Below are 13,669 nucleotides of genomic sequence, written 5' to 3'. Positions count from 1 at the left end.
GATGGCAGTTCTTGACTTAGGTCTCTGCCAGTTGAGTCAGGCGGGGTGTTTACAAAGCTCTGAAAGCTCTAGGGTTTGGGTTTTGTCCCATCCTACAGTCGGGGAGATGAAGGAATTGAGTGAGTGTCCCCAGCCCATCAAACAGAGAAACACAAGGATTGCCCCAGGTCCGGCCCCAATCCACCAGCAAATCCATGGAGAAGCAGGGCCCCCGCCCCCAGTGCCCGCACCCAGTTAGCCTGGCGGCCTAGTGAATGTTGCTCCTCCCAGAAATTTGGCAAGGATCCCAAAGAAAGAGTTTGTACTAATTTGTTAAATGTGGGAACACTTTTTTAGGATTAGAGAAAAGCACTTTGAGCTGGGCATTACCTAACCTGTTGCAGCTCTGTGCAGTTGCACATTGGAAAATGGGTCATTTTCAGGCTCGCTCTGTCTCTCTCTATCGCTCGCTCTTTCTCCCTGTCTCCGTCTCTCCAGCTCACAGCCAACGCCTGGTCAATGTGAAGTCCCGCCTGAAGGAGGCTCCGAGGTACCCCTCGCTGGACCGGGAGCTCACCGAGTATCAGGAGAGGCAGCTCTTCGAGTACTTTGTGGTTGTGTCATTGCACAAGAAGCAGGCCGGGGCCGCCTACGTGCCGGAGCTCACCCAGCAGTTCCCTCCGAAGGTACGGCCTGGCCCGGCCCGGCCTTGTGGCCAGCCAGGGGTTGGGGGCATTCCTGCCAGCAGGGCTCACGGGTTCCGGGAGGTGTGGGAGTCTGAGGATCACTTAGTGTCTACAGTCTCAAAATGGGGTCCTAATTAGGGTTCATCAAATGAAGGAACTGCTGCTAGAGAATTTTGGGCATCCCAAGAGGTGAGATTCGAGGACCCAGAGTATGGTCAGCAATACATACCAAAATTCCTGCGGTCACTGTGCTGACCGTGCCACCCCCGTCATCCTCCCTGTCACCTTATCCCACCACATCTCCCGACCTCCTCTGGAGGCCTCTTTCCCACCCAGCCGCACAGCTGTCCCGAGGAACATCCCAGGTGTGCCCCAGCTGAGCACCGCACGTTCCCGCACACCCCTTGGGTGCCCGCGCACAGCGCCCTGCTCTGTCGCAGCAGCTCCTGGCTGTGTGGCTCGGGCTCTACCAGGTACTGCAGTGGTCCCCAACCCCCGGGCCGCGGACCGGTCTGTGGGCCATTTGGTACCGGTCCGCAGAGAAAGAATAAATAACTTATATTATTTCCATTTTATTTATATTTAAGTCTGAACAATGTTTTATTTTTTAAAAAATGACCAGATTCCCTCTGTTACATCCATCTAAGACTCACTCTTGACGCTTGTCTCGTAAGTTTGACAATTATATTTAAAAATACCAAAGTTTTTATGCTGGTTGCATAATTTTATTTTGTGCATTTATACGTCCCACCCTAAAGGCCGGTCCGTGAAAATATTTTCTGACATTAAATCGATCCGTGGCCCAAAAAAGGTTGGGGACCACTGAGGTATTAAACCGTGGCCCCTGGAGGGAAAGGGCACCGAGGAAAGCCTCAGGCGCCCAGTCGTCAGCAATGCAGATAGGAAGTATGAGCCTTGATTCCAGCCACTGTAGCAGCTGGTGTGAAGTTATTCCTAGGCTTTGACAGTAGGATTAGAGTTCCCACCACATTTTGATTCAGTTCAGCCAGAATTTACTGAGACCCTGTGACATACAGTTTTCTCCTTGGCCCCAGGGGGTTCCAAGATGAGCAAAGTGTTTTCTGTCCTCAGGAATTTACACTCTGACAGGAAGGGACACAATATGCATACAAAGACTCGGGGAGTTAGTAGGTGACTCTCTCCCTAGGGTTCACACAGGCCCAAAACTGAGGATGAGGGGAGCTCATGTCCTGGCCCCATGAGGGCCCCCCTCTTCCCTCATACCCAAGCGGCTACTGAGGCCTGGGACCCAGCTGTCCCTCCCCTCCCTTCCTGGGCCAGCCTTCCTTCTGTCCCCAGGTCATGCTTCTGCACAGCAGTGAAGTCCTGTGCTTGGAGTGCAGATGGAGACTGTACATAAATGAAGTGAACCAGAGGCACCAGCCTTCCAGCTGGCCCGGAGGGCTGTCCTGTGGAAACCCCATGCCCCGGGGGCAAGAAAGGCTGCTGGTCCAGCTCACAGTGACTCGCAGAGCGAGCCTGAGGCCAGAAGAACTGTCCTGGCGCCCATTTCCTCCCCTCGGGGCTGAGCACCGGGTCCTGCACATGGCAGCCCTTGGTCAATGTTCTAGGAATAAAGGCACAAATTGTGAACTAATGGATTAATCGCTGCCATTTTTGAATGCTAGTTTCCAACCTGGAATCTTCGGACTCCCAGACATCCTTAAAAGATTTCTGAGTCGAAAGTTGTATAGTCACTGTTGAGAAAGGGACTAATCAGCAAATGTGTAAAGAAAAAAAGTCATCTAGAGTCCCTTTCTACAGAGATCAACACTGAGCATTTTGTTGTGTTTTCTTCTAGTCTTTCCTCATAGTACAATTTTCTCATAAAAATGAGATAATACAGGATGGGGCAAAATTAGGTTTACCATTGCTCATACAAAAGAAGATACAATAATTATTAAATAATACAAGAATAAACCCTATGTTTTGCATACACACAACTATAAACTTACTTTGCCCCAACCTGTACGTTGAATCATTTTTTTATCATGTTTTGTGTTCTGTTTTGTAAACCTCATTATTTATAAATGTATTTAACACAAATTCCTTTTTTTTTTTTCTTTTAGGTGAGAGGAGTGGTGATAGGCAGACTCTTGCATGCGCCCAGACAAGGATCCACCCAGCAAACCCATCTGGGGCCAGTGCTCAAGTCCCAAGCTATTTTTAGCACCTGAGGCTGATGTGCTCCTACCAAGCTATCCTCAGCACCCGGGGCCATGCTCAAACCAACCAAGCCACTGGCTATGGGAGAGGGAAGAGGGAGAGAAGGAGAAGAGTTGGGGGAAGCAGATGGCTGCTTCTACTGTGTGCCCTGAGCAAGAATCGAACCCAGGATGTTGGTACACTGGGCCAACACTCTACCCACTGAACCACTGGCCAAGGCCTTTAACACGAATTCTAAATTGTCATTTTAAAATTACATAATGCTTCATTTTGTGGGTGTACCCTAATCTAGTTAACCACCTCCTTATGCTGGAAACAGATCTTGCTACCAGTATTTCTTTAGATATATTTTTGATGTTATCGAAACTGGAAAACTGTCCGCACTCGTGCTGCCTGTCACCACTCAGCCAAATAAGTAGAGACAAGGATTGAATCTTTATGGGCATTTATTCAGATGGCTGGTGATCTGTACCCAAAACATATCTTAACACCTCGTCTTAGCTAACCTTTTCTAAGGAAAAAAAAGGGTAGGTAAGGGGTTTGGAATTCAGGGAAAAGTTAAGTAGATAAAAGTTGCAGTCCAGCCTGACCAGGCAGCGGCACAGTGGATAGAGCATCAGACTGGGATGCATTTGAACCCTGAGGTCACCAGCTTGGGCGCAGGCTCACCGGCTTGTGTGAGGGGTCGCTGGCTCAGCTGGAGTCACCCTCCCCCAGTCAAGGCACATATGAGAAAGCAATCAATGAGAAACTAAGGTGCCACAACCAAGAATTGATGCTTCTCATCTCTCTCCCCTCCTGTCTATGTCCCTATCTGTCCTCTCTGTCTCTCTCTGTCTCTGTCACACACACAAAAAAGTTGCAGTCCAGGGATTCTTGTTGCATTTTTTTTCACCTGCTGACCAGCAATTCTTTTTTTTTTTTTTTTAAGATTTTATTTATTCATTATAGAGAGGGAAGAAAGAGAGAGAGAGAGAGAAGGGGGGAGGAGCAGGAAACATCAACTCCCATATGTGCCTTGACCAGGCAAGCCCAGGGTTTTGAAGCAATTCTTTATCTGTGTCATCAGGGACTCAGATACCATTTTGTTTATGGCTGTCCTGGGCCCGGGGCACAGGGAGGAATGCTTGCAGCCTCCTGCAGTCACGTAGGCCCATTCATGTGTCCAGCACCTGGAGCAATGCTTTTTACTTGAATTAATTGTTAATCTGATTGCTTATGAGTAAAAGCTACTATTACTAAAGCTAAATTTCTACTCTTGAGGTCCTCTATCATTTCCCACTGCTAGTTTAACCACGTTATTTCTGTGAGATTAGTTTCATATGAAGTAATTATGTAGCTGCTGAGCAGGTACCTTAGCATTAGAAAGTCTTGTCAGGGGTCATTAGTCAGTGCAACAGGCCCTGAGGTAATCCGTGGCATTGCTTGTCAGCTTTTGCTGTTTTTCTGGGCGGGAGCTGGAGACCTAGATGTTATCCCGCAGGCATCCCCAAACTACAGCCCGGAGGGGCACCTCTTTTATTGGTGGTCAGTGAGAGGAGCACTGTATGTGGTGGCCCTCCAATGGTCTGAGGGACAGTGAACTGGCCCCTTGTGTAAAAAGTTTGGGGACCCCTGCCCTAGGGTATTCTCTACCCCCCCCCCAATTTACTCCCCAGCTAAGGAAGGGGGTCTAACTCAAAAGACCAGCAATATGCTAGTGAAGGAAAAGTTACCTTGGGGCCAAGGCCATGTTTTCCCAATGGTGCCCGTTGCTAGGCAAGCTTCTGTGCCTTGACTGATCATCCTTATTCTTCTCACATCTGTCTAACTGCCCACCACACCTGGGATCACTCCACACATGCATTTTGCGTGCCACGCTATGTTGTATCTCATACCTTTGCTTGCTCTGTCTGAAGGACCTTCTCCTCTTTTTTTTGCCTTCTCTTTTCTTTTTCATAAGTTTTATGCCCTACTCCTATAGTCACCATCATCAAGGTTTATACTTTGCATTTACATGCTAGGCATCATTGTCATGTTCCATAAAATGTTTGCTATCACACGGTCCTCTATGACAAGTCATAGTGACTGGCATATTTTCCAGCCATTCATGATATTAGCTGTGTTTATGAGAGGGGTCTGTGTGTGCTGCTCCCAGTAAATGTGCTCATGTGCATATAACATGTTGATGATAGCATGTGCAAGCACACATATGCACACACATATTTATGTGTGTTGTGTGTGCTATGTAGGGGTGGTTGCATCTAAATAGTAACTGGCCATGGTGAAAAGTGCTGGAGGCCCTGGCCGGTGGCTCAGTAGATAGAGTTTAGGCCCAGAGTATGGACATCCTGGGTATGATTCCCAGTCAGGGCATATAGGAGAAGCAACCATCTGCTTATTCCCCCCTCCTCCTTTTCTCTCTCTTTCCCTCTTACAGCCAGTGGCTCAATTAGTTCAAGCATGGCCCCAGGCACTGAGGCTAGCACAGTTGGAACGCATCAGCCTCAGGTGCTAAAAATAGCTTGGTAATCGAGCATTGTCCCCAGATGGGTTGCTGGATGGATCCCAGTCAGGGTGCATGCAGAAGTCTGCCTCACTGTCTCCTCTCCTCTCACCTAAAAAAAGAAAAATTGTGCTGGAACTTACTTCCCTACAAGGCCTGCTTTCCACTATGGGGAAATGTCATTGTTCCTTCCTTTTCTGCTCTTTATAGTTTGGGGTCAATGATCCCCTTCCTACCAATGAATACCAACTGGTTTTTGCTTCTCTGCAGTATTATCCAAGAGTAGTCAATAATTATTGCTTTGACAATGGTCTGAACTTGTGAATTATCAACTTAAAGACTCTTCCAAGGAACAGTTAGAATTTTCTAGGTCATGGATATAAAAGAACCATAATATAGGAAAAAAACAGTAACTTTATTCTGGGGTCACTGGCTTGAGCATGGGATCATAGACATGACCCCATGGTCACTAGCTTGAACCCAAAGGTCGCTGGCTTGAAGGCCGAGGTCACTGGGTTGAAGCCCAAGGTCTCTGGCTTGAAACCCGAGGTCACTAGGTTGAAGCCCCCAGGGTCACTGGCTTGAGCAAGGGGTCATTGGGTTGAAGCCCAGGGTTGCTGGCTTAAGTCCAAGGTCATGACTTGAGCAAGGGGTCACTGGCTTGGCTTGAGCCCTCCAGTGAAAGCATGTATGAGAAGTAGTCATTGAACAACTAAAGTGATGCAACTATGAATTGATGTTTCTCATCTCTCTCCCTCCCTGGCATTCTCTCCCTCTCTCACTAAAAAGAAAAAAATAAATAAAAATAAAATAAATTGTGACAACAAAACACGTGACATAAAACTTGCCCTTTCAATATTTCCAAAGTGCACAGTTCAGTACTGTCCACTACACACACATTGTTGTGCAACAACAGCCCCAGAGTGGGGTGATTTCCTAAAGCAGATTCCTATTCATACACAAAATAAGTGAATTCCTGGCATTAAATATAATCTCTAAGTCAAGCTTTATTAATTTGTTATTAATTAATTAAGCAAGGTGGTACTTCCCCAGTCTGTGATGTCAGGTAAGTCAGAGAGCTAGAGAAAGGCAGACAAGCTAGAGATGAAGGTCGTTTTTATGCCTAGCTCGGTTCCATACCAGCTGTGTTTGTGAACAGATAACACATCAGGGCTTAATTGCTTCTCTCTAAAAGAAGAGCGTTAGGATGCATGATGTCTACTTTCCTTCTAGTTCTAACATTCAAGGACTCTTGAAATGAGCAGAATTTCACTGGATGATATAGTGTAACCGCATGTGCTCACTGTTATATAACGGCTTTGCAGGAAGGACCACCTTGCCTGGGGCCAGAGGTTCGAAGGCCTCATTTGAGATTCAGCCTTGCAGATTCATGAGTCCCCTATTTGGAAGGGCTTGCTATGACAGTTTTTCTTATTGATTAGAGTAGTTATATTCCAGCCTGGCTGGATAGCTTGGTTGGTTAAAGAGTCGTCCTGATATGCAAAGGTTGAAGGTTCGATCCCCAATCAGGGAACATACAGGAACAGATGGATGTTTCTATCTTACTTTCTCTCTTCCTTCCTCTCTCGCAAATCAATAAATAAATAAAAATTTGAAGTAGTTATATTCCAGAATATTCAGCATAGAAAATATTTCTCCAAAGCACACTTTTTTCTCCTGACTTTCCCCATAAGACCATAGTTAGAACTACCCTGGGGGGGGGGGGGGAGGCCTCAGCAGACTGAGCTGGAAACCCTCCAATGGAGGAGGTCACGGTGGTGGTCATGACGGTGGGAAGGAGGGAGGTGTGGTCTTGCCACACCTCTGCCTCCCTCTCCTAAGCTAGGGTTTAATCTCCAACCTTCTCTCACCTTCTCCTTGCAGTTGGAAAGGTCCTTCAAATTCCTGAGAGAGGCTGAGGACCAGCTGAAGGCCATCCCCCAGTTCTGTTTCCCTGATGCCAAGGACTGGACTCCTGTCCAGCAGTTTACCAGGTATGTGCTAGCATCGCCTGCGCTACCTGCGAAGACTAAGGGGAGAACTAGAGATGGGGTCAGAGGGGGCAGACCCCATAAGTCAGGCCCACCATTTTTTAAAAAAATTTATTTATTTATTTATTTATTTATTTATTTATTTATTTATTTTACAGAGACAGAGAGTGAGTCAGAGAGAGGGATAGACAGGGACGGAGAGAGATGAGAAGCATCAATTATTAGTTTTTCATTGCGCATTGCAACACCTTAGTTGTTCATTGATTGCTTTCTCATATGTGCCTTGACCGTGGGCGTTCAGCAGACCGAGTAACCCCTTGCTGGAGCCAGCGACCCTGGGTTCAAGCTGGTGGGCTTTTCCTCAAACCAGATGAGCCCGCACTCAAGCTGGCGAGCTCAGGATCTTGAACCCGGGTCCTCTGCATCCTAGTCCAATGCTCTATCCACTGCGCCACCGCCTGGTCAGGCCAGGCCCACCATTAAGCAATCCTGGTAGGTCCAGGCCTGGAGATTTCTCTCACCAGTGTTTTGAAAACTTCCCTGGAGATAAGAATAACCTTGTTGACTATGCAGATTCCCAGGCCTCCCACTCCTGGGGCATATGTTTACATCACAGGCCCCTGTGAAGGGCAGTGAGGTAATTCTTAGTCTAGGGAAAGTCAGGGAAATATTACCATCACTCATCCTCGTCCAAATGTACTGTAACGTCTCTTCAGTAGCTCATGCAGTTGTTACTTGGAGTCTGATAAGTTCACATGTCTGCCTTAGCCAGTGTGGTTAGGTACAGTATTTTTATTATCAGATGTTGAGCAATTGACGAAACTCAGTAAGTTGCATATTCTCAATGTCTGAGGGATGCTGTGTTCCTCAGAGTGAGCCCAGCGGTGTCTAAGGACAGTCCAAGCCTCAGGGTGTCTCCAAACAGATAGTCTCCTGAGAATGCCATGCCCAGGGGCACGATGCCCAGCCACATCGATGCTCAATACATGACTGTCTTTCGTGTCCTGGGATATCTCGGATGATCGAATTATATGAGAACTCAGGTTGGGGGAAAAAGTCATTTTCTCTCAGGACACGGTGACACTTTAGACCTCCCTGTCCCCAACACAGACTCCAAAGATGACCACATCCCAGCACAGAGAGAGACTGGCAGGATAGGAAGCAGCCCTTCTGGACAGCCTCCCTCAGAATGTTCTAGTTGCTCACCGCAATATGTCTTTGTTTTGTTTTTGCTTTGTAACGTCCTTGTGTTTTCCCACCACAGTGAAACATTCTCATTTGTCTTAACTGGAGAAGACGGAGGTAGAAGGTTCGGTTACTGCCGCAGACTGCTGGTTAGTACATTTGCTTTTTGGTCAGTGTGGTGCACGGAGCCAGCCAGCGCCGGCTCCCTACGGGTTCACCACTGGCCCGAGAGAAATACAGTGTGTCCGTAAAGTCATGGTGCACTTTTGACTGGTCACAGGAAAGCAACAAAAGATGAGAGAAATGTGAAATCTGCACCAAATAAAAGGAAAACCCTCCCAGTTTCTGTAGGATGATGTGGCAGTATGTGCGCCTGCGCAGATGATGACGTAACACTGTATATACAGCGGAGCAGCCCACGGCCATGCCAGCCGAGATGTGGACGGTACACAGGAAAGTTCAGTGTGTTCTGTGGCTCGCTAAATTCGAATCCGTGACCAAAGTGCAACTTGAATATCGGACGTTTATAACGAAGCGCCACCATATAGGAATAATATTACTTGGTGGGATAAGCAGTTGAAGGAAACCAGCAGTTTGGTGGAGAAACCCCGTTCTGGTAGGCCATCAGTCAGTGACGAGTCTGTAGAAGCTATACGGGATAGCTACCTAAGGAGCCCTAAAAAATCTGTGCGTGAGCCCACATTGAACTGCACTGAATAGGTATGAAACTGGGAGAGTTTTCCTTTTATTTGGTGCAGATTTCACATTTCTATCATCTTTTGTTGCTTTCCTGTGACCGGTCAAAAGTGCACCATGACTACGGACACACTGTAGCAGGAGGTGTGGCGGGCTAACTAGGGTGCTGCAGGACATGAAGAAAGATCAGGGGCTCACCCGAATCTTACCCACAGACAGGAGCAACGGCTGCTTCCTTTGGAAAAAAAACACTTTCTCCTGTGTTTTCCCCACCAAATATGCTTTCCAATAAAACATGAGAACCAGACCTTGATAGCTTAGGGCATTCATAGTGGTGGCTAAGGGCAGACGGCTGGTTTTACTGTTCATGACACAAATAATTCGATCAAGTGTCTCCTTCAGAACAATCGCCTTTAGTAGTCAGAAACTATTGCAATGAACGGACCATACTAAAATATTTGAAAACTTATCTTTTGAGGCCCTGTCTTTTGAAAATCTTCAGTAGTAACAAATTGTTTTTCACTGAGAATGATTTTAGCCTTAGAAATAGACTTAATATAAAATAGTCAACAATAATGCATGGCACATAATAGCTGTTCAATAAATATTTGTTGAATTAATTAGTGAATAAAAAGTATGGTTAATACTTGAAAAAGTTAAGTGGGATCGTAATTTTTGTTGATAAAACTAAAGTATTGAGATTGATTGTCTCTTTTGTTTAGAATTTAGCTTTAAAGTCAGTTCCCAAAAAGGATTTTTAGAAATGATCTCTCCTTTGGAATTATCATTATAATAAATGTATAGTTCCAAGGTAACTCCCTAAAAAGAAACTACAGTGATTTGGGTAAACAAATCATGCCTCTTACTTTATGGTTCCATAGGTGGTGCAAGCACCTACTGTGTGCACAACACCCTTGATCTGGTTCCTTCAGGAGGATAAACATATACATATAATGTGACCAGAAGTGCTTCCCCTATAAAATAGGGTACTGACAACTCCTTACCTCAGGAGTGTCTGAAGGTATGGTATGTGAAATCACGTGACACACAGTAGGCACTCAAAAACGTTTGGGTTCTTTCCTCCCCAGAGGTTGGCAGCACTCATGATTTCCTATGTTTCTTCCCACAAAGCCTGGTGGCAAAGGGAAGCGTCTTCCCGAAGTCTACTGCATCGTGAGCCGCCTGGGATGCTTCAGCCTCTTTTCAAAGGTAAGAATTTGGACCACAGAGACAGGAAGCAGGGCCCAGAAGGACGCAGGGAAACACCCCAACCTCCGGTGCTTTTATAATCTAATTCTCCTCCATTTTCCTTCCCACTTCCTCTTCCTCCCCTCACAGCTGGGCACCTCTATTCTCTTATCATTGAGACAGGAGGTAGCTGTTGGTGAAGGTCAGCTCTCAGAAACTGGGCAAGTGGAGAGGTTCAAAGCAGTTGTAGCAGAGGCTGGTACTGGCCAAGGAGCCTCCCAGGGTGTTCTAAACATTGTCTTTTGTCACATTAGCTTTTACTGGACCGCAGTAATGGAAGGATGTGTGTTTGTTGTGCGTGTGTGGGATTTGTTATTGTAATAGTGTTTAATGTAATTTGGTCCTCATTTTAGGAAAACAAGCCAATATATTAAGATTAAGATATAGGAATCGCCATATTGTGAGTTGGCCCATCCACCCCAGTATTTTGGGTTGGTATAAAGGAGAGAATTATATATGATGCTGATCTCAAAAATCAGATATAATCCAACATTTGTTTCCTCTATTATGTTTGCGACCATACCACCCTGAACGCGCCCGATCTCATCTGTTTCCTCTATTAATCAGACATGGGTATCTAAACCATAAGTTTATTTAAAACCCTTCCCGAGCATCTATTTCAGTGTGAGCTTTCTTTCAGCGAACTGAATGAAGTCTTACATCTACTGTCCAGGGATGTAAGGCAGCAAGCACTTCCTAAAGGCCTTCTGAAACCAGCATACACTTCCTGCCCACCCTCCACCTGAACTCAGAGGAAGCCTGAATTCCCCTGATACGGCGTGACCTATTTCCATGACAGAACTTGTCCTCCTGCGCAAGTCTGTTTGAAACAATTAGTAGTATCAGAGTGTAATCTGAGCTGCAGTCTTACCTGCACTCCTCCAGTGGTAATCATTCTACCCTGAGGTTGGTCGTGTGCAAGTTCTAGCACAGGCACGCTTTGTTCTCATGCACGTCTCACACATGAGTTTGTTGAGAGGTGGAGATAAGGCTGTAGGTCGCAGCCTCTGTTTTGGTGAGAATGCTTATGAAAGCAGGTGGTGAAATGACTCATATGAGTTAGCCCCGCTTGGAATTCACGTGAGCTTCGCTGCTGTGCCCTGTACAGGGGCTGTGGAGCGAGAAAACGTGCCAGAATGCTGGTGTGATGTGCATTCCGGGGAGTGATGTCATACAGCAGACAGGCACTCAGGATAGAGCAGAAACAGAGCTCTGGCAAACCGGTCCCTAGCACTCGAGCCACATTCAAGTGAGGGACAGGGGTGACTGACATGGCCAGTCATCCTTTAGCACAGAAAGGAATCATGGATGAGAACTGCTCTCAGTATCTCTGAAGGATGGTATTGCACTAAATATTGCCACAGTAAGGCCATGTCGCAAACAACCGTGGCTGAAGGCTGCAGGCCTGTGTTCTCACAGACGTGCAGGTCAGCTGGCGTTTGGCTCTGCTGGTCTTCCCTGGGATCGTGTGCTGTGTGTAGGCCACAGGTCTGGGTCGGGGTCACACGTCTGTCGTTCTCCTTTGACACCGAGCTGGCCCATGCATGCTCTCCTCACGGCTAAGGCAGAAGTACGAGAGGACGGGCAGAAACATATCAGGCAGGGCCCCAGCAACCTGGGCGCAGTCAGCCTGGTGCCCCATCTGCTAGCGGGGGTTCCCTGGCCTCGTCTTCGTCACCTCCCCTCCGTGGCCTGTGTGGGTATTTTCTTCCCGGAATTGCCTCCCCTCCCTATGAAACTCTTAAGTTTCTCATTCTATTATTTCCTGTTTATTGTGCTAAAATATATATAACATAAAATTTACCATTCCCACCATTTTGAAGTATTCAGTCGATTGACATGATGTTCATTCACATTGCTGTGTGATCATGACCACATTCCATCTCCAGAACTTTATCTTCCCAAACTAAAACTCTGTGCCTGTTAAACACCAACTCCCATTCCCTCCCCACCGGCTCCCACCAGCCCCCGGCTCCCACCATTTGACTTTCTGTCCCTGTGAATTTGAATACCCTAGTGTCTCATGTCGGTGGTGGAATTATACGATGTTTATTTACCCTTTTGTGACTGACTTATTTCACTAAGCACATGTCCTCAGGGTTCGTTCTTGTTAGAACATGCATGAGAATTTCTCAACTTTTTAAGTGGGACTAATATTCCATAATCTGTATAGACCACATTTTGTTTACCCCTTTATCAGTTGATGGACATCTAGGCTGTTTCCACCTTTTAGCTATTGTGAGTTATGCTGCTACGAACATGAGTGGACAAATATTTGTTTGGGTCTCTGCTTTCAATTCTTTGGGGCTTATACCCAGAAGAGGAATTGCCGGGTTGTATGATAGTTTTATGTTTAATTTTTTAAGGAACTGCCATACTGTCTCCTTACTTTTGTGTGTGTGTGTGTGTGTGTGTGTGTGTGTGTGTGTGTGTGTGTGTCAGAGACAGAAACAGAGAGAAAGACAGGGACAAACAGGAAGAGAGAGAGATGAGAAGCATCTCAATTCTTTATTGTGGCACCTTAGTTGTTCATTGATTGCTCTCTCATATATGCCTTGACCGGGGGGCTACAGCAGACCAAGTGATGCCTTGCTCAAACCAGATGAGCCCACGCTCAAGCTGGCAACCTCGGAGTTTCGAACCTGGGGGGGTCCTTCGCGTCCCAGTCTGACGCTCTATCCACTGCGTCACCACCTGGTCAGGCTGTCTCCTTCTTATAATAATAAATTTTATTTAACTCAATATATCCAAAATATTATCATTTCAACATGCAATCAATTGAAGAGTCATTGATATTTTATGTTCTTAACTGTATTTTGAAATCCATTGAGTATTTTACACTCACAGAACATCTCAATTCAGACTAGTCAGATTCCAGGGATTCAGTAGCAATGTGGGATGTTATTATAAATGGCATTTAAAAATTTATTTAAATTCTTAGTGAATTTTTTGGAGTGACATTGGTTAATAAAAATATATGTTTCAGCCTGAGAGCGTCAGACTACGATGCCAAGGACCCAGGTTTGAGACCCCGAGGTCCCCAGCTGGAGCGCGGGCTCATCTGGTTTGAGCAAAAAGCTCACCAGCTTGGACCCAAGGTCGCTGGCTCGAGCAAGGGGTTACTCAGTCTGCTGAAGGCCTGCGGTCAAGGCACATATGAGAAAGCAATCAATGAACAACTAAGGTGTCGCAATGTGCAACGAAAAACTAAT

The 13,669-nt window shown here is 46.3% G+C and overlaps 1 protein-coding gene across 2 annotated transcripts in view; it reads left to right on the top strand.

Moving 5' to 3' along the window:
* Positions 1–13,669, top strand: part of DENND2A (DENN domain containing 2A) — a 91,003-nt gene that overhangs the window by 55,395 nt on the left and 21,939 nt on the right. For both annotated transcript variants that reach the window (XM_066362882.1, XM_066362883.1), the window contains exons 9-12: positions 478–665; positions 7,222–7,331; positions 8,593–8,662; positions 10,341–10,418. In XM_066362882.1, the coding sequence (XP_066218979.1) occupies positions 478–665; positions 7,222–7,331; positions 8,593–8,662; positions 10,341–10,418 (446 nt within the window). The remainder of the gene's footprint in view (positions 1–477; positions 666–7,221; positions 7,332–8,592; positions 8,663–10,340; positions 10,419–13,669) is intronic.

Source organism: Saccopteryx leptura, chromosome 2, assembly GCF_036850995.1.
Source record: "Saccopteryx leptura isolate mSacLep1 chromosome 2, mSacLep1_pri_phased_curated, whole genome shotgun sequence".
NCBI classification, from domain to species: Eukaryota; Metazoa; Chordata; class Mammalia; order Chiroptera; family Emballonuridae; genus Saccopteryx; species Saccopteryx leptura.
Note: the sequence above shows the minus strand (reverse complement) of the source record. Positions and strands in the feature narration are given on the sequence as shown.